This window comes from Hydractinia symbiolongicarpus, chromosome 8, assembly GCF_029227915.1.
Source record: "Hydractinia symbiolongicarpus strain clone_291-10 chromosome 8, HSymV2.1, whole genome shotgun sequence".
NCBI lineage: Eukaryota > Metazoa > Cnidaria > Hydrozoa > Anthoathecata > Hydractiniidae > Hydractinia > Hydractinia symbiolongicarpus.
The window spans coordinates 20,819,112-20,833,070 of NC_079882.1; the positions used below are offsets into that span (position 1 = coordinate 20,819,112).

The window sequence follows — 13,959 nt, forward strand, 5'->3', positions numbered from 1 at the left end:
TTCTTATTTTACAGGAAATTCTTCGGGATATTATCTGTACTTTGAAGCTTCGGGTTTTAATCCTGTTACTGACGTGAGATACCCTGCCGATAATGACTTTGCTTCCATTGGTAAATTTCCAGCATTCAGTGGTTTCAGATGCATGCGATTTTGGCTTCACATGTATGAAAATAGTACTCTATCAGCCACTATTAATCCAGGCGAGTTTCGCGTAATCCAAGTCAGTTCAAATGGAACAGAATGGGATCTTCTAAAAAGAACAACGTTTTTTCCGGATAATATCTGGTATCAACAAGATGTAAATATCACTGCCACTTCGATGGATTACGAGGTTCGGCTATCTTATTTTTACCCCATTAGCGACTACTGTCTTTATTATGTCCAAACATTCAAAAAAATTATTTTTTTAATTAGATTCGTTTTTATGGAAGGAGAGTTGATTATTATGCTGATCGAGCAATTGATGACGTCTCATTTTACGATGTTTCTTGTCCGGAAGTTGATGCGTTAATCGCAAGTGGGGAGGTAACATGTTAATTTTCCTATTTGCCATATTTATATACACTTTAATATTTCCCTCTACCGATTCCAATTTTTATTTAGATGACTCTTGGTTCCTAATGTTTTACATTCCCGCCATCATCGCGTAAATAATGTTAATTGGAAACTTGAAACATTCGAATTATATGTTTTAATTTGTTAAATATTTTTATTAGTTTTGTATTAATTTTGTATGTAGTAATTTTTGTCTCCTGTCTATAAAATTATGATATTACTTGAGTAAGAATCCCTGCCTCTTGACTGAGCGGCATAATTTTAATTAAAAGCGTCTTCCGGCAATTAACTTTCTTGCCTTTTGCAAGGGCTAATCAGGTCAATTAATAATCGCTCAACCAAAAATTCTATAGTTGAGCTTAATTATAATTAATTACCGCTTCGAATTATTTTCATTTTGTAAATTTTCAATTGTCTTACAATAGTTTCTCTCTATTTTTTTATAATTGTATAATGTTAAGAAACAATGTAAGGTTATTTTTAATAAATTGGCGAGTTTTGTTCAAAATAGCGCGTCTCTGAAATCAAACAACAGTAGAATATCAGAGTCAAAATTATTATGTTAGTGTTTCGAATATGCTGTTACTATAAGTATTTGTAGCTTTTAAATCCTGTAAAATTCTTACGAGCACGATTCTTTTTGCATTTATTTGAAAAATAGGTGTAACTTTTTTATTTGTTTAAAACGCACCATTTGTTTTGTTGATTACACCTTTAGAATATATTGACATCACGTTACAAAGTTTTAAAAATTTACCTTTGCCATTAACACTGCTCTCTAGTAGAATGAGAGCGCAGCGCGATCGCATTCGCAAACTTACCCGCATTTTTAAGTTTCCATACGAACCACGCAAGTACCGAGGTCCTGACAACCTGTATGAACTGCCTTTTTCAGTAGATTACAGCCAGGTGCGCATCTCAACATTTAAATTTTTAACACGAGGCGTTATTTTCTATATGTTGTGTAGACGGGTTTTTAGATCGCTTAAAATCATGTCTTAAACGTCTAGGCTTGGCGCCTTTTAAATTAGTTGTAAAGTCAAAATTGTTTTTATTTTCTTCTGCATGCTGAAGATTAACTCTGCAATAAAGGTGTTTTCCGAGTTTTATTCCGTTTAGGGAGCGCTATGTCGCAACGAACAAGATAACAGCCATCATATCGTCTAAAGTGCGCGTTGTGTACGGTCACGTCGTAGATGATTTGTATAAAAAATTAGAGTAAAACCTCTTTAGAGTCATTTTTACGATTTAACATTTTAGTGTAGGGTGTGTGACCCAAGTAGAAGAGAATAACAAGCATGCATTTTCATGTTTCGTCAGGTAATTAATTGTTGACGTCAGCGAAAACTTAAATATGCGACTAAAATTGTCAGACATAAAATAAAAACAGGCTTCCTATAGCCCTTATAGTCCCTGTTTAGTTTCTTTTTTTTTTTTGTCTTTCATTTTACTCCACAGTAAGCTGTTTCCTTCGTTTACTTTTCACTTCAGGTCGGTCAGTTTCTTTAGATTCCTTTTTTGCTCTAGGCTGGGCTGTGTCTTTTTTTTTTTCGAGTTTAGTTTTCTTCCTTCTTAGTCTTTTTCTGTCGTTTCTTTTTCACTCCAAGATAGGCCTTTTTTTTGTTTTTACTTTAGGCTGAGTTGTTAAAATGTTCGAGCTTCAAATTTCTTGAAATCGTAAACATTATTATCCCTAGTTTTCAGTAAAATCCAGTCACTTGACTGTTCTCCAAGTGAACATAGAAGTAACTAAGTTACAAGTTTGATTTCTTATTATTTAGTAAAAAAATACCAACTAGTCAGTTTTTAATTTCATATTACTTTCGCACTGTTGCCTATTCTCAATCAGTCCTTTTTGCGCATAAAATCAGCGCAATTTATTTCCGCACAATCACGCGGACTTCAGATTGCGCAAATTTTTAGATAATTGATGTGTACGGTACATTTTTAAAATAAACATCTGTAATAAAATTCGTAGAATTTCTAACTAACTTAAATATAAACAATATTGGCACAAGCAAAAATTATTTTCAGTATGCGGTTCAGGAAAAAAAGACATTATCGAGCTTGTAAAACAACCTTGTTTCAGGGGCATTGTCACACCATAGTAATGACACAGAAGCCAAAAGAATCTGAGGACGAGGATAAGGTTTAAAAAATAATCTCTTTTGTAAAAACTCCTTGAGTTATACATTCTCACAACTCAGCCATATCATGTTTGGATTTTTCGATTGTTCTGTTAACTCTATCAAGAACCTTTCGTATAAATCGATTATGCTGATGAGTATATTTCGTACCAAATAAGCAGGATCGGCGCCTTTCTTCGGAGAAAATGAACAATGAGAAATACTGGTTCGTCTGACATGCAGTAACGAGAGTGAAAAATCACAAGCTTTGCTGATATCCTAAAATATTAAGAAAACTCACCTTTAATATTTAGTTTTTTAATATCTTTTTAAACATATTGTGCTTGTCAATGTTCACAGTGAAATATAAGGACGTTCCTATTTTATTTGAATAAGTGCGAAAAATCAAAAGGTGACGTTAATTATCGCTGTTGTGTGCGTGCCCGTTTTTTACCTTCTAGGTCGTTTCACGTTAATGATTGCTTGAAGTTGGTGTGTGAATTTCAACTAGCGAAGTTTCGACACCGACTTCCTGATCATAATTATGTACCTCGTCACCCTCACATTTTGGTCTAACACCGTTTAGGCATGTTTTCGCCAACCATTGGTTAAAAATTAGCCAGGAGACCCAGCGTAATTTTCTTACCACCGGGAAATCGGAGTAGTTGAGGTGGCAAAAATTACGCTGGGTCTTAAACGATTTTTCTGCGGCTAAAATCTGGCGGCGCTTTTTGATTGGCTAATTCTATTGTTCTCTGCTCACGTGACTATTATCGGGGAAAGCCCTTTTCATCCCGAATATCCCAGCGAGTGGTTTCACTCACCCTAATAAACATTAGTATTCTACAAAGTTTTTACCAGAGTCAGATTTGGTTAACAACTCACAGATAAAATAAAGTGGTCTCCGAAGCGATTAGTCACATTGTTCAATTTAAACTCGGGGTTCCCGCTGAGTCATTCGTTCGCGTCTAAGTTTTGGTTTGAGAGAAACTCATTTTATCAACTCGAAGAAGAAAGCTTAGTTAACTAGGATAGTGAAAAATGGAAACATGCGACCACAGCGATTCATACAGTTATGGAAGAAAATATTAAAACGTTTAAAAGTCCAACTGTAACGCTTAAAATACCAGATATTGGTATATATTTGATATACCAGATATTGGTATATATTTGAAAAAGTTAAATATTTATCAGTCAAGCTTTTCGTACATTTAGTACATTATCAGACGAAAGGTTTACAAAATGTTTACGTCAGCTTTCGTTTCGGGTGTTCTTGAGAAATCTCTAGTTTTTTCGGTCTGCAGGTAACTTTAGTTAACTTAGGACAGGTAGAAAAGTAGTTAATGATAAAAAGTCTTGCAATGTTTCCCTGATAAGTTGTTATCTTCAGATAACTTGAGTTATCTTACAATCAGGACATTAACGTGAATTTTCGCGCATTCCAATATAGCACAAGTTATCTATTGACAACTGTATTAATGTGACTTTGGCATACACTTTTTATAGTGTATTCGTATACTGTGCGCTCTAATGGTGTATTCAAGTACTGTGCGCTCTAATGGTGCATTCGTATACTGTGCGCTCTAAGGGTGCATTCGTATACTGCGCGCTCTAATGGTGCATTCAAGTATAGTGCGCTCTAATGGTGCATTCGTATACTGTGCGCTCTAATGGTACATTAAAGTACTGTGCGCTCTATATAGTGCATTCGCATGTCATATAGTGTCATATTTTTTTTAAATTATTTCCTTCTTGTGAGACCATAAAATAGTCTCAATTACCTTTCGTTGTTTAATAATTGATTCTATTCCGTTTCGAAGAGTGTCAGGAACAGCTACAATGTCATCGATAGCTTCATCAATTCGGATTTTCTAAAGGGCATGTATCACAGATAATGATGTCATATATCCTCCACTCTTCTCGCACCACCTTATCTTAATTTTGGAGATAAAAAATGACTATATTTTATGTTTATGTTGACAAATATCTTTAAAACATTGAATGATGTAGCAAAAAGTGGACTTGTTTATTCTGTATTTAGTTCACCAAGGGTCTTTTGGCCCATGATCTATTATATCATCAATAAGACAAAATGTCCAGAGAGGGAGGTTGAATAGTTTTCTTACCTCCGCCAAGGCATCCTTATCTTTCCCAATTAAATCGCCATACACATGTTTGCATATAGATAAGACTTTCTGATACGTACCAAGCATATCCGTCAACTAAACAAATTACAAACACATAATTTTTAAGCATTTTTTTAGACTGTAAAGCTTGTGTGCTTAAAGTGATCTCGGTTCTGTCTTAGAATCGTATCTGTATTATTGCGATTTTTTCGAACTTTGTGATTGATTTAATTCAGGTTTCCTAGACGATATGCGGGTGTATTTTATGGCTTGACATGTAATTTGCATTCGCTGAAGCTGAAATATTCTAACAGCTTAATAAAAAAAGGAGGAAGAACAGGCACAATGGTCAATAATTTGACAACCCATTAGGTTGATGTCAAATGCAAGACAGATTTTACAAAGTTTTATTTATACATTACAAGTTTTCTATATGTATATATATTTTATAAATATTTCAAGAGAAATTAAAATTTTCTCGCTTACCGCTCCTTTTTTTCAATACGAAAGTTATTCATGTCGATCAGGCACAGGTTGGTGTCTGGAGCAATGCGTCCTTCAGATTTTTCGTTCTAAAAAGGTGTAACAGATGTCATCATGGTATTGAAGATATTACTATTATATTATTATTATTATTACTATTACATTTCGTAATAACTAAAACAGGTAACTAGTCTCCGCAGAAGCATTACAGAACCAGCATCGAACCAGCAGTCTCTGTAGAGCTACAAGAGAATTGGCAGCGAACCGACAGTACTATCACAGAACAAGTAGTCTTGGTTGAAAACCCCAATATTTGACCCGTCAATCGTCAGAATAGCGATCGCTGTAAATACACAACATTCCATACCTTAAAAAAACTGCATGTGCCTTATTTCCGAAAATTATCGAGAATAACTTAATATTATATATACACTATATTTGGTGAAATAATGTCTAAATTATATCGTTCCGGGAATTAAAAAATCAAGAGCCATTCTGTTTCCTTTCAGTTTACTCTTCAACGCAGTAAATAACAAACCAACAAAAATCAATTTTACCATAAAGTATATCAACAGAAACATTTGCTCATTGAAATCAACAAAATTTCAATCAGGAATGCTAATGATTGTCACGATAATAAAGGAAGAAACACTAAAACCACAACTTTCAGGTTATTCCGGCCTTTCGAGCTAGCTAGAAAATAGAATTCGAAAGAGTGCGGAGTGTTTACTCGGTAATACGACCATCTTTTGACGACCATCTTTTGACGACCAACTTTTGACGACCACCTCTTTTTTACGTAGAATAAGTTTATAACACTTTAAGAGTGGTTTTTAAAATTGACTTTTACGAGGACCGTTAGTTCATGTACGAGGGACACGAAATAGTAGTGGAAAGTAGGTGTTGTGTATTAATTAGCGGGAGTTTGATATTGTAATTATTTGTTTATTGGTGGTTCTGTGACAGTACTGCCGGTTCACTGCTGGTTCTCTGGTTGTTCTATGGAGACTGGTGGTTCTCTGCTGGTTCTGTGGTGGTTGTGCGGAGACTGGTGTTTACCTGTTTTCGTTATTACGATCACATTTCGTGCTTCCGTAAAAGACAGACAAACAAACAGACGACGGCTATTATTATTTAGATAAGTTCATCAGAAAAAGTGGTCGTTATCCTCGAAACACTTGGCGATCCTTTTAATAGGCTTATTATCCTTGCGTGTTGACATCGAATTTTCCCATATAAATTTTTCTACTACTCTCAAAAATTAACCATATGAATGTAGACAGATGATTTTTTGTTCCAGAGGAAAAAAGATTATTTAATTTGTGGCACAATCAGTTTAACAAACGCTTATATTTTAACTTATGAGTATAAAGAAATATGTTCCACTGTCTTCAAAGTTTTATTGAAAAAAAGAATAAAAAATAGATTATTCTAACTATGAGATCTAGTAAGTCCTTCAGATCTTGTCTTGTGTCTTTAAACTTTTTTCGCATAGTCTTTAGATCAGATTCAATGCTGGCTTTATGTGTAAAATTACAATAGCCATCCTTAAGAGCGTCACTGGCATCAACAGGCAACACTGCAAATACTAAAATAAACAAAGTAAAGAGGATATTAAATTCATAGAGCTTTGCTACAAATAAAAAGCTTACAATGACCCTCCTCCTGCCAGTGTTTTTTGGGCGCCTCAGGGGGCGCACATTGGACTCCTTTCTTCAGATCCATACTTGTTTTTGCAACCAAATTTTGAATGTCTATTTTCGTTTTATTTGTCTACAGTTTGTTTGAATCTCCATGGTGACGTCATCATTTCAACACTGTCGTAAAATTGAACTAATTTAGTCTGGTCATTTGATCTCGTTAATTATTCATAGAATAATTTTTGATAATTTAGTCCAAGGGTCAAAAATTGATTTTTTGTTCTTTCAGACCAACTGCTTAATTTCATTAAATACTGCAGAAAAACTGGTGTCCGTTTCCCTTACTAGGAATAGGCTTAAAAATAAAAACAACTAAAATGACGTAACTGAAAAACAATAATTACTTACTTGCAATCAATAAAACAATTGAAATTCTTGACATCATCATCTTGGTTTAACAAAAATCGCCGTTACTTAACTAGTTCTTTAAAACCACTCTCTCGATCATTTGCGCGAATGCGTATGTCAAAGGTGGGTTTTTTTTACCAATGCTTCTAGCATTTATGCAACGCATCAACGAGCAACGTATAAACGCGACTGACATCATGACATGAGTAAGGTGAATGTCGTTACTTAAACTGACATGCGATCAAGCTTTCAGGTTTGATCGATAAAAAAAAGCATTTTTTGATTCGATAAAAAAAATTTTCAGTTGCATCTTTTAAAGATTTACTGTAACTGGTTGAGCAATAAATTAATACCCGGATTTTATCTGTTTGTCGACTGCAAAATCCATAATGTTAACGAAATCCGAAAAACTGATGTATTTTTTCACTGAAATACGGTCTGTAGTAGCTAGGTTCCCATGTTTCTAAGGCCAACAAAACGGCAGCTTGTAGCAGTTTTCGTTGAAATATTGCAAGAACTCCGTGGTGCGGTAAATCAGCTAATTGTGAGGTCGTAATAAACATTTTGTTGTGTTAATGTGCCTAAAATGTTCTCAGGTATCGTTGTTGTTGTCGAGAGGGCACGATCCCTAGCCAGCGACGGCGAGGCTATTTTTAAAGAGTGGAGTTTGATATTGGTTAGCAAGACTTGTTAGTTTTTTCTCTGTTTTCTATGACTGTTTTAATCCCTGTGCGTTATAATCTTAGAATAGTTGAGTTTTCTGTATTCTGAACATTGAAATTGATGTTTGATCATGTCTTAGCCATGTGCAAATCTTAAACAAACCAATATGAAATTTTTGCTCTACGAATGTACGTCAGGCAAAAAATGCAGGGTGACTGTTACTATGACGTTTTGTCAGGTTGTAACAAGTGCTTTCATTTCAACTGAGGTATTTTTTAAAATAAAAATTATACCTCAAACGCAGCAAATCTGTCCAAATGTGTGTCATTCACCGCCAGTCTTTATGACAATAACCTTGGTCTTTCTTGCTGTTTGTAACGTAAAATGGTATTGGAGTAAAGAAAGCCCCCTTAATTTTACAGCAAACTAATAAAAAAGACGATTCTAGCCTTCCTGGTTTGCTCTATTCAGCTAAATAAATTTTATTTCAAAAATATGCAATTTTTAATTGCTATTATGTAATGTTTTTCCACTTCTTTCAGCTATGTAAAAATCCTAAATTGTTGAGCAGCCTAGCCATATAGTTACCGAGCTAGCTGCATTTATGTTGTTCTGCTAAGATTTTATTCATTTTAGTATGACTCTATCCTAACCAACATTATTTGCTTCTTTTCTGTTATCCTCACAAATCTGATAGCGTTGTGTTGCTAGCTATCTGCCGTTAGACAGATAGCTAGCGCTCAAACTGTCATTTAATGCCATGTTAGCACCCTTTCAGTGATTTTTGTTGATGCATGTTATTTCTTGAAGATGTGAATCAAAATGTTGGGTTTATTACGATGGCGTTGTCGGGGTAAAAGTCTCAATGTTAAATATTATAAAGCTTGATATTTCATTGGCGTTATTGGGGACATATTCATTAATAGGGCTAACCATCTACCATATCCACCTAATATAATCTCAAAGTCTTTAAACGTTTTTAACAACTAGCACTGTTAACCCCGTATCTTATTAGTTCGAACAAGGCTTATGAAAATATATTCTTGGTAATCACCTTGTTAGCAATTACACAGTATCTTCACAAGATGTTTTCAAAGAATTTCTCGTCAGCAATTTTTCAGTGATTCACACTCCACACCTTTTTTAGTGTGAACAATGCACTATTGTGTGGTCTTTTTCCGTCATAAAATGACGTCGTGAGAGTCGAAACCTGTTAAAGTTTTTTATTTAAAAAAATAACCTCCATACAAAGAAAAAACAACAGATCCAAACAAAAAATACAGCGAAAAGTATTTATTTAAATGACGTTGACAAAATAACTGTCCTGAATACGTCAATATAAGTTTGTTACTTTTTAACATACATATAAAAGATGTCTTAATTTAAAATTATCATTCTGTTGAAAATTACTGAAGATATAGAAGAAACGTCTCTTGGAAGCTGTTGTGAAAGAAACATACTAAATGAAAACTCTTTTGTTCTTGATAACTTTGTCAGTGATGACTGCCCTTACAGCAGGTGGGTACCATTACGTTTTATCAAAAGATAAAAGAACACAAATTTAAAGAATTTAACAAAAGTAATAAGCTACCTCTGAGTAAAACAGCGAAGGATATTAATATTTAAGTTCTATTTCAAGAACCGGATTTTAAAAATTTTATTATATTGTTTATCTGAAAAGAATAGAGAAAATTTTGCTTTTTACCAAAGTTCTCTAGTTCCTAATTTCCAGCTAGCTTTATGGCATTTTTCTGATTAGAATATTATAATGCTTTTTTGGAAGTTAAAATGAAAGTCAATGTATTTTTTAGGTTGCAACGACAGCTATCAATATGCAAGGTATTGTGCCGCCTATAGGCGTGGTGGATATTGCCGCAATCAATATCGGTCCTTTATGTTACAACACTGCAGGAAAACATGTGGTTTGTGTTCCATCAGGATCACAAAATGTTTAGACACTTCTCCGCAGAGATATAATTGCAACTGGTGGAAAAAACAAGGGTATTGTAGAAAGGGTCATTATTGGTATAAATATATGTCTCAGCAATGTCGAAAAACTTGTGGATTGTGTCGTAAAGACGTAAGGAAAAAACCAACGCCAAAAAAGACAGTAAGAACTACAAAGAAGGCAATAAAAACAACAACAACAGCAACAACGACGACGACGACAAAAAAGAAAATCACAGCGCCAACCAGTTCTGGTAAAGTTTTCAAATCTTTCTAAAAAATAACTTCCAGCTGTTTTACAAAAACCGAGATGTTATACTAATAAAACTGCACCATTTCTCGACTAAATATCCTTCTCTTGAGAAAGCGCCTTAAAGTCAGCATATCATCTGAATATGCGACCTTTTTTGCATTCAATCCCTAAAATATCTAATGGAACTGTTGAAATTATGCTAGACCTAAACTTAAGTGTTAGAAAAAGTACAGATTGCCTTGCCATAAATAAAAACATATTGTTGTAGTTCTGGCTCCACATACACCATATTTTTCTTTCATATTTACTATTACTTTGGTGGACCTCTTTGTTTGAGCAATCAAGAAACGGATTAGGATGCCATTTACTAAGGACAGAATTTGCTGGTAGTAGGTGCATGGATAAATTTATTAATTTTCAAGTTAAACACACCTCTCTTATTGATACATTTAACTAGTGTTAACACAAGTTTATCACCCTAGGTCATTAGTTGTGGAAATGCTCTCTTATTGTAAACAAATTTTCCATACTTTCATTGTAAACAGAAAGTTACAATTCCGCTTCCTGTTTTATGACAGCCGTCATGTTTTCCTGACAAACAATAAACAAAACGTGCTTTGTATAGACGGGCGTGCTAAGAGCTTCCCTTTTGGCGATCATGAAGGTAAAGCCTTCATTGATTTTGCAAAGAAAATATCTTCCTTCGTCAGTTCTTTAGGCTTGTATCTCAGTCGTTATAAAATGGACCTTGACCTTAGGTCTAAATGTTTCCCTTTATTTTATACAATAAATATTTATAAAACTAGATTTTTGGGCCCACAGTACGATTTCTCCATGCACATGCTGTTGCATGGGATGTGCGAACAGAAGTGCACCATGTCTCCGGACACATTTTTATGCAGAACAGCAAAACTCCGCATGTTACGTCTAATTTAAAGTTCTCGATGGAAAGTCCCAGTCTTGGTCCACCAGGTCCAATGTTTTATCTTGAAACGTTTAGTAAAATGCTTTAAAAAACGATTCAGTGGTCCTTCGTTCTAACAATAGATCTAGAAGGCAACCAACCTTTTTAGGACTTAATAAGGTTGGTCTGGGGTTGCGTTACATTACCGCCTCTTTAACACCTCTGCCTTGGCGTGTTGCCATACCATCCGGTAATTCATAAGTTCCAAATTTAATTTTCACAGTGTGAGGTTATTATAATACAAAAAGGTCAATGCATTATTATTTTATTTTAGCCATCTGCTTAAACACGAAAAAATACGAAAAGTTTTGTCCAAAATGGAAGCATTTATGTCGAAAATCAACGCCATCAAATCCAAATAAATGGCAACGGTTTATGACAGATCATTGCAAAAAGACATGCGGATGGTGTAGTAAGCTATATATTTTAATTTAAAATATCAGAATAACATTTTCTTTAAACGATAAATGCAGCTCACATAAAGTCAAAATTGAATATTTATTTATGTTAGGATTTTTTTGAAATCGCAAATCTTTTTACTACTGAATGTTTTTGGCAATAAACTATTAGAAATCAACTGACAGTATTGCAATAATTATCTAGACTCCACACATAATCTGAATTGTGGCGTAGATAAAAAAGGCTTCCTTGGATCAATCATAGACGGTACTAGAGCTACTCCCAACACGTGGATTTGGCAAGCAGCGATATATTGGTGGGGTTCGTTTGTGTGTGGTGGTGCGTTAATTACTCCCAACCATATTTTAACTGCAGCACATTGCGTCAGATATAGAGACAGCGACAAGATGGTTGTTCGTCTTGGTGATCATATAAGGTAGTTTGTTCAATCTTACTGCTACTTATAGATTAAGATTATTAATTATTTTTATACAACTTTTGGGCTAAACGGAATAATTTTTAATGTTAATATGATAAACTAAAATAACGGTCATACATTTTCACATGATAATCAAAAAAAAAAACTTTCCTTAAAAGTTTGTTGGAATAGTAAGACAGGTGAGAGTGGAATCTTAAGATCAAACATTTTATATACGTTTTACTCCGTTTAGTTTTTAATAATTCCTCTTTTTATGTTCTAATTTTGGAAATTTATTCTAAAAAAGGATTAGGATATATTTTATCTAACATTGTTTACCACGAGAAAATACATTAAATACACACACGAAAGATGATAAATTACACATTATTACAATCTTATCGTAGGGATATTAAAGAAGGCCCCGAACAAGAAATTGGAGTTGAAGCTGTAACATATCATGAACAATACAATGGAGGTACACTGGACAATGACATTGCTATAATAAAATTAAAGAAACCATTCACCTTAAATAGTTATGTTGGAATTGCATGTTTACCTGATGAGAAAGAAACACCTGGAAATCAGTGCTATATAACAGGTAATATCTATAATAGATGTTAGAATGAATGAATCAATGAAACAGGCAACGCAAAACTGAATAATATTTAACAGTGAATTAAATTCAAAAACAGTCGTTGTCAAAATTTATAACTAAGATCATCTTATTTTCATAAATAAACTACCAGTAACTTTCTTTGAGTTGCTCCGGTTTTCTGATACTTTTCTTAAAAAGAAAGCCACGTAAAATCCAATGAAAACACGAAGCAACGTGAATTTTTTTTAAACATGCTGTCTCGCAACTTGCGGTACCATTTTGCGCAGAGACAGACAGAATACGGCCATTATAGATGAACTAGTCGTTAGCCCGTTGAAAAATCCACGGGTTCGTCCTTCCTTTAAATTTACCCGTCGCAACAAAGTGGACAAAAGTATATCTATCGCATGTGATATTTGTGTTTCCGTAGCACATTTTTCTAACTCAGCGAGGGGTCCGCACAGAGACAGATAGACGGAATACGGCTAATATTAAAGAGACTAGTCGTTACCAGTGGAAAAATCTACGGGTTGCCCGTCCTTTATATTTACTTGTCGCGAAAAAGTGGATAAATATATATCGCATTTGATATTCGTGTTTCCGTAACATCATTTTCTAACTGAGCGGGGTATTCGCGCAGAGACAGACAGACGGAATACGGCTATTATAATAGAGAAGATAATGAAAGACCACGCAAAGCATCCATTGACAGCTCCAACAATACTTGAAATTAATGTGTTTGTATTATGTAATTGTTAGGATGGGGAAAGACGAACATTACTGGTGTTCAAACCAACATTCTGCAAGAAGCCGAAATGCCTGTGTTAACCTATGCTCAATGCTCTAAAAAAAACATTGACTTAAACGGGAATTCAAGAATTACAGAAAATATGATGTGTGCTGGTTATATAGCTGATAAAAAGACATCTGGATGCGATGGAGATTCCGGTGGTCCTTTCGTTTGCAAGAATAAAAAAGGCAAATGGGTAAGAGTTGTGAAAACTGTTGGATATCTTTTTAAGCAATAAAAGAATGCATAGGGAATTTATCTTTGTTGTTTTAGGTACTTCATGGAATTGTGAGCTGGGGATCGGCACGCTGTGACGCTAAACATCGATACACTGTTTTTGCCAAAGTGTCAAGATATTTACATTGGATAAAAAATAATATGTAAAATTTTAACTTTAAATGTAAATATATATACATACAAACGTTGGTACAAAATAATAATCACTCTTTGGTGATGATAAAAGTCTATTATATTCCTTTCTTATTCGCTTCTTAAATAAAAACATTCGTCTTTATCAGGGTGCTATATCAAGGGATACAAAGTATAAATATGCTCATATGATCCTGATTTTTACCTGCAAGAATGCGTG

General features: G+C 34.2%; 3 protein-coding genes across 6 annotated transcripts in view; 2 read left to right on the plus strand and 1 right to left on the minus strand.

Annotated features, from left to right (window-relative positions):
* The window catches only part of LOC130654505 (SCO-spondin-like), a 40,366-nt gene extending 39,069 nt beyond the window's left edge, over positions 1 to 1,297 (plus strand). For all 4 annotated transcript variants that reach the window (XM_057457102.1, XM_057457104.1, XM_057457105.1 and 1 more), the window contains 3 exons: positions 15 to 331; positions 415 to 525; positions 604 to 1,297. In XM_057457102.1, the coding sequence (XP_057313085.1) occupies positions 15 to 331; positions 415 to 525; positions 604 to 621 (446 nt within the window). In that variant the 3' untranslated portion in view covers positions 622 to 1,297. The remainder of the gene's footprint in view (positions 1 to 14; positions 332 to 414; positions 526 to 603) is intronic.
* A 1,403-nt stretch (positions 1,298 to 2,700) lies between these two features.
* On the minus strand, positions 2,701 to 7,373 carry LOC130654510 (uncharacterized). Its single transcript, XM_057457111.1, has 4 exons — positions 6,727 to 7,373; positions 4,808 to 5,379; positions 4,463 to 4,552; positions 2,701 to 2,960 (listed from the first exon to the last, which is right to left on the minus strand). The coding sequence occupies exons 2-4, from the start codon at positions 4,892 to 4,894 to the stop codon at positions 2,742 to 2,744; spliced, it is 396 nt and encodes a 131-aa protein (XP_057313094.1). The 5' UTR covers positions 4,895 to 5,379; positions 6,727 to 7,373; the 3' UTR covers positions 2,701 to 2,741.
* Positions 7,374 to 9,363: 1,990 nt separating this feature from the next.
* On the plus strand, positions 9,364 to 13,835 carry LOC130654507 (chymotrypsin-like elastase family member 1). Its single transcript, XM_057457106.1, has 7 exons — positions 9,364 to 9,519; positions 9,813 to 10,202; positions 11,440 to 11,577; positions 11,769 to 12,000; positions 12,390 to 12,583; positions 13,340 to 13,566; positions 13,644 to 13,835. The coding sequence occupies exons 1-7, from the start codon at positions 9,465 to 9,467 to the stop codon at positions 13,752 to 13,754; spliced, it is 1,347 nt and encodes a 448-aa protein (XP_057313089.1). The 5' UTR covers positions 9,364 to 9,464; the 3' UTR covers positions 13,755 to 13,835.
* The last annotated feature ends 124 nt before the right edge of the window (positions 13,836 to 13,959 follow it).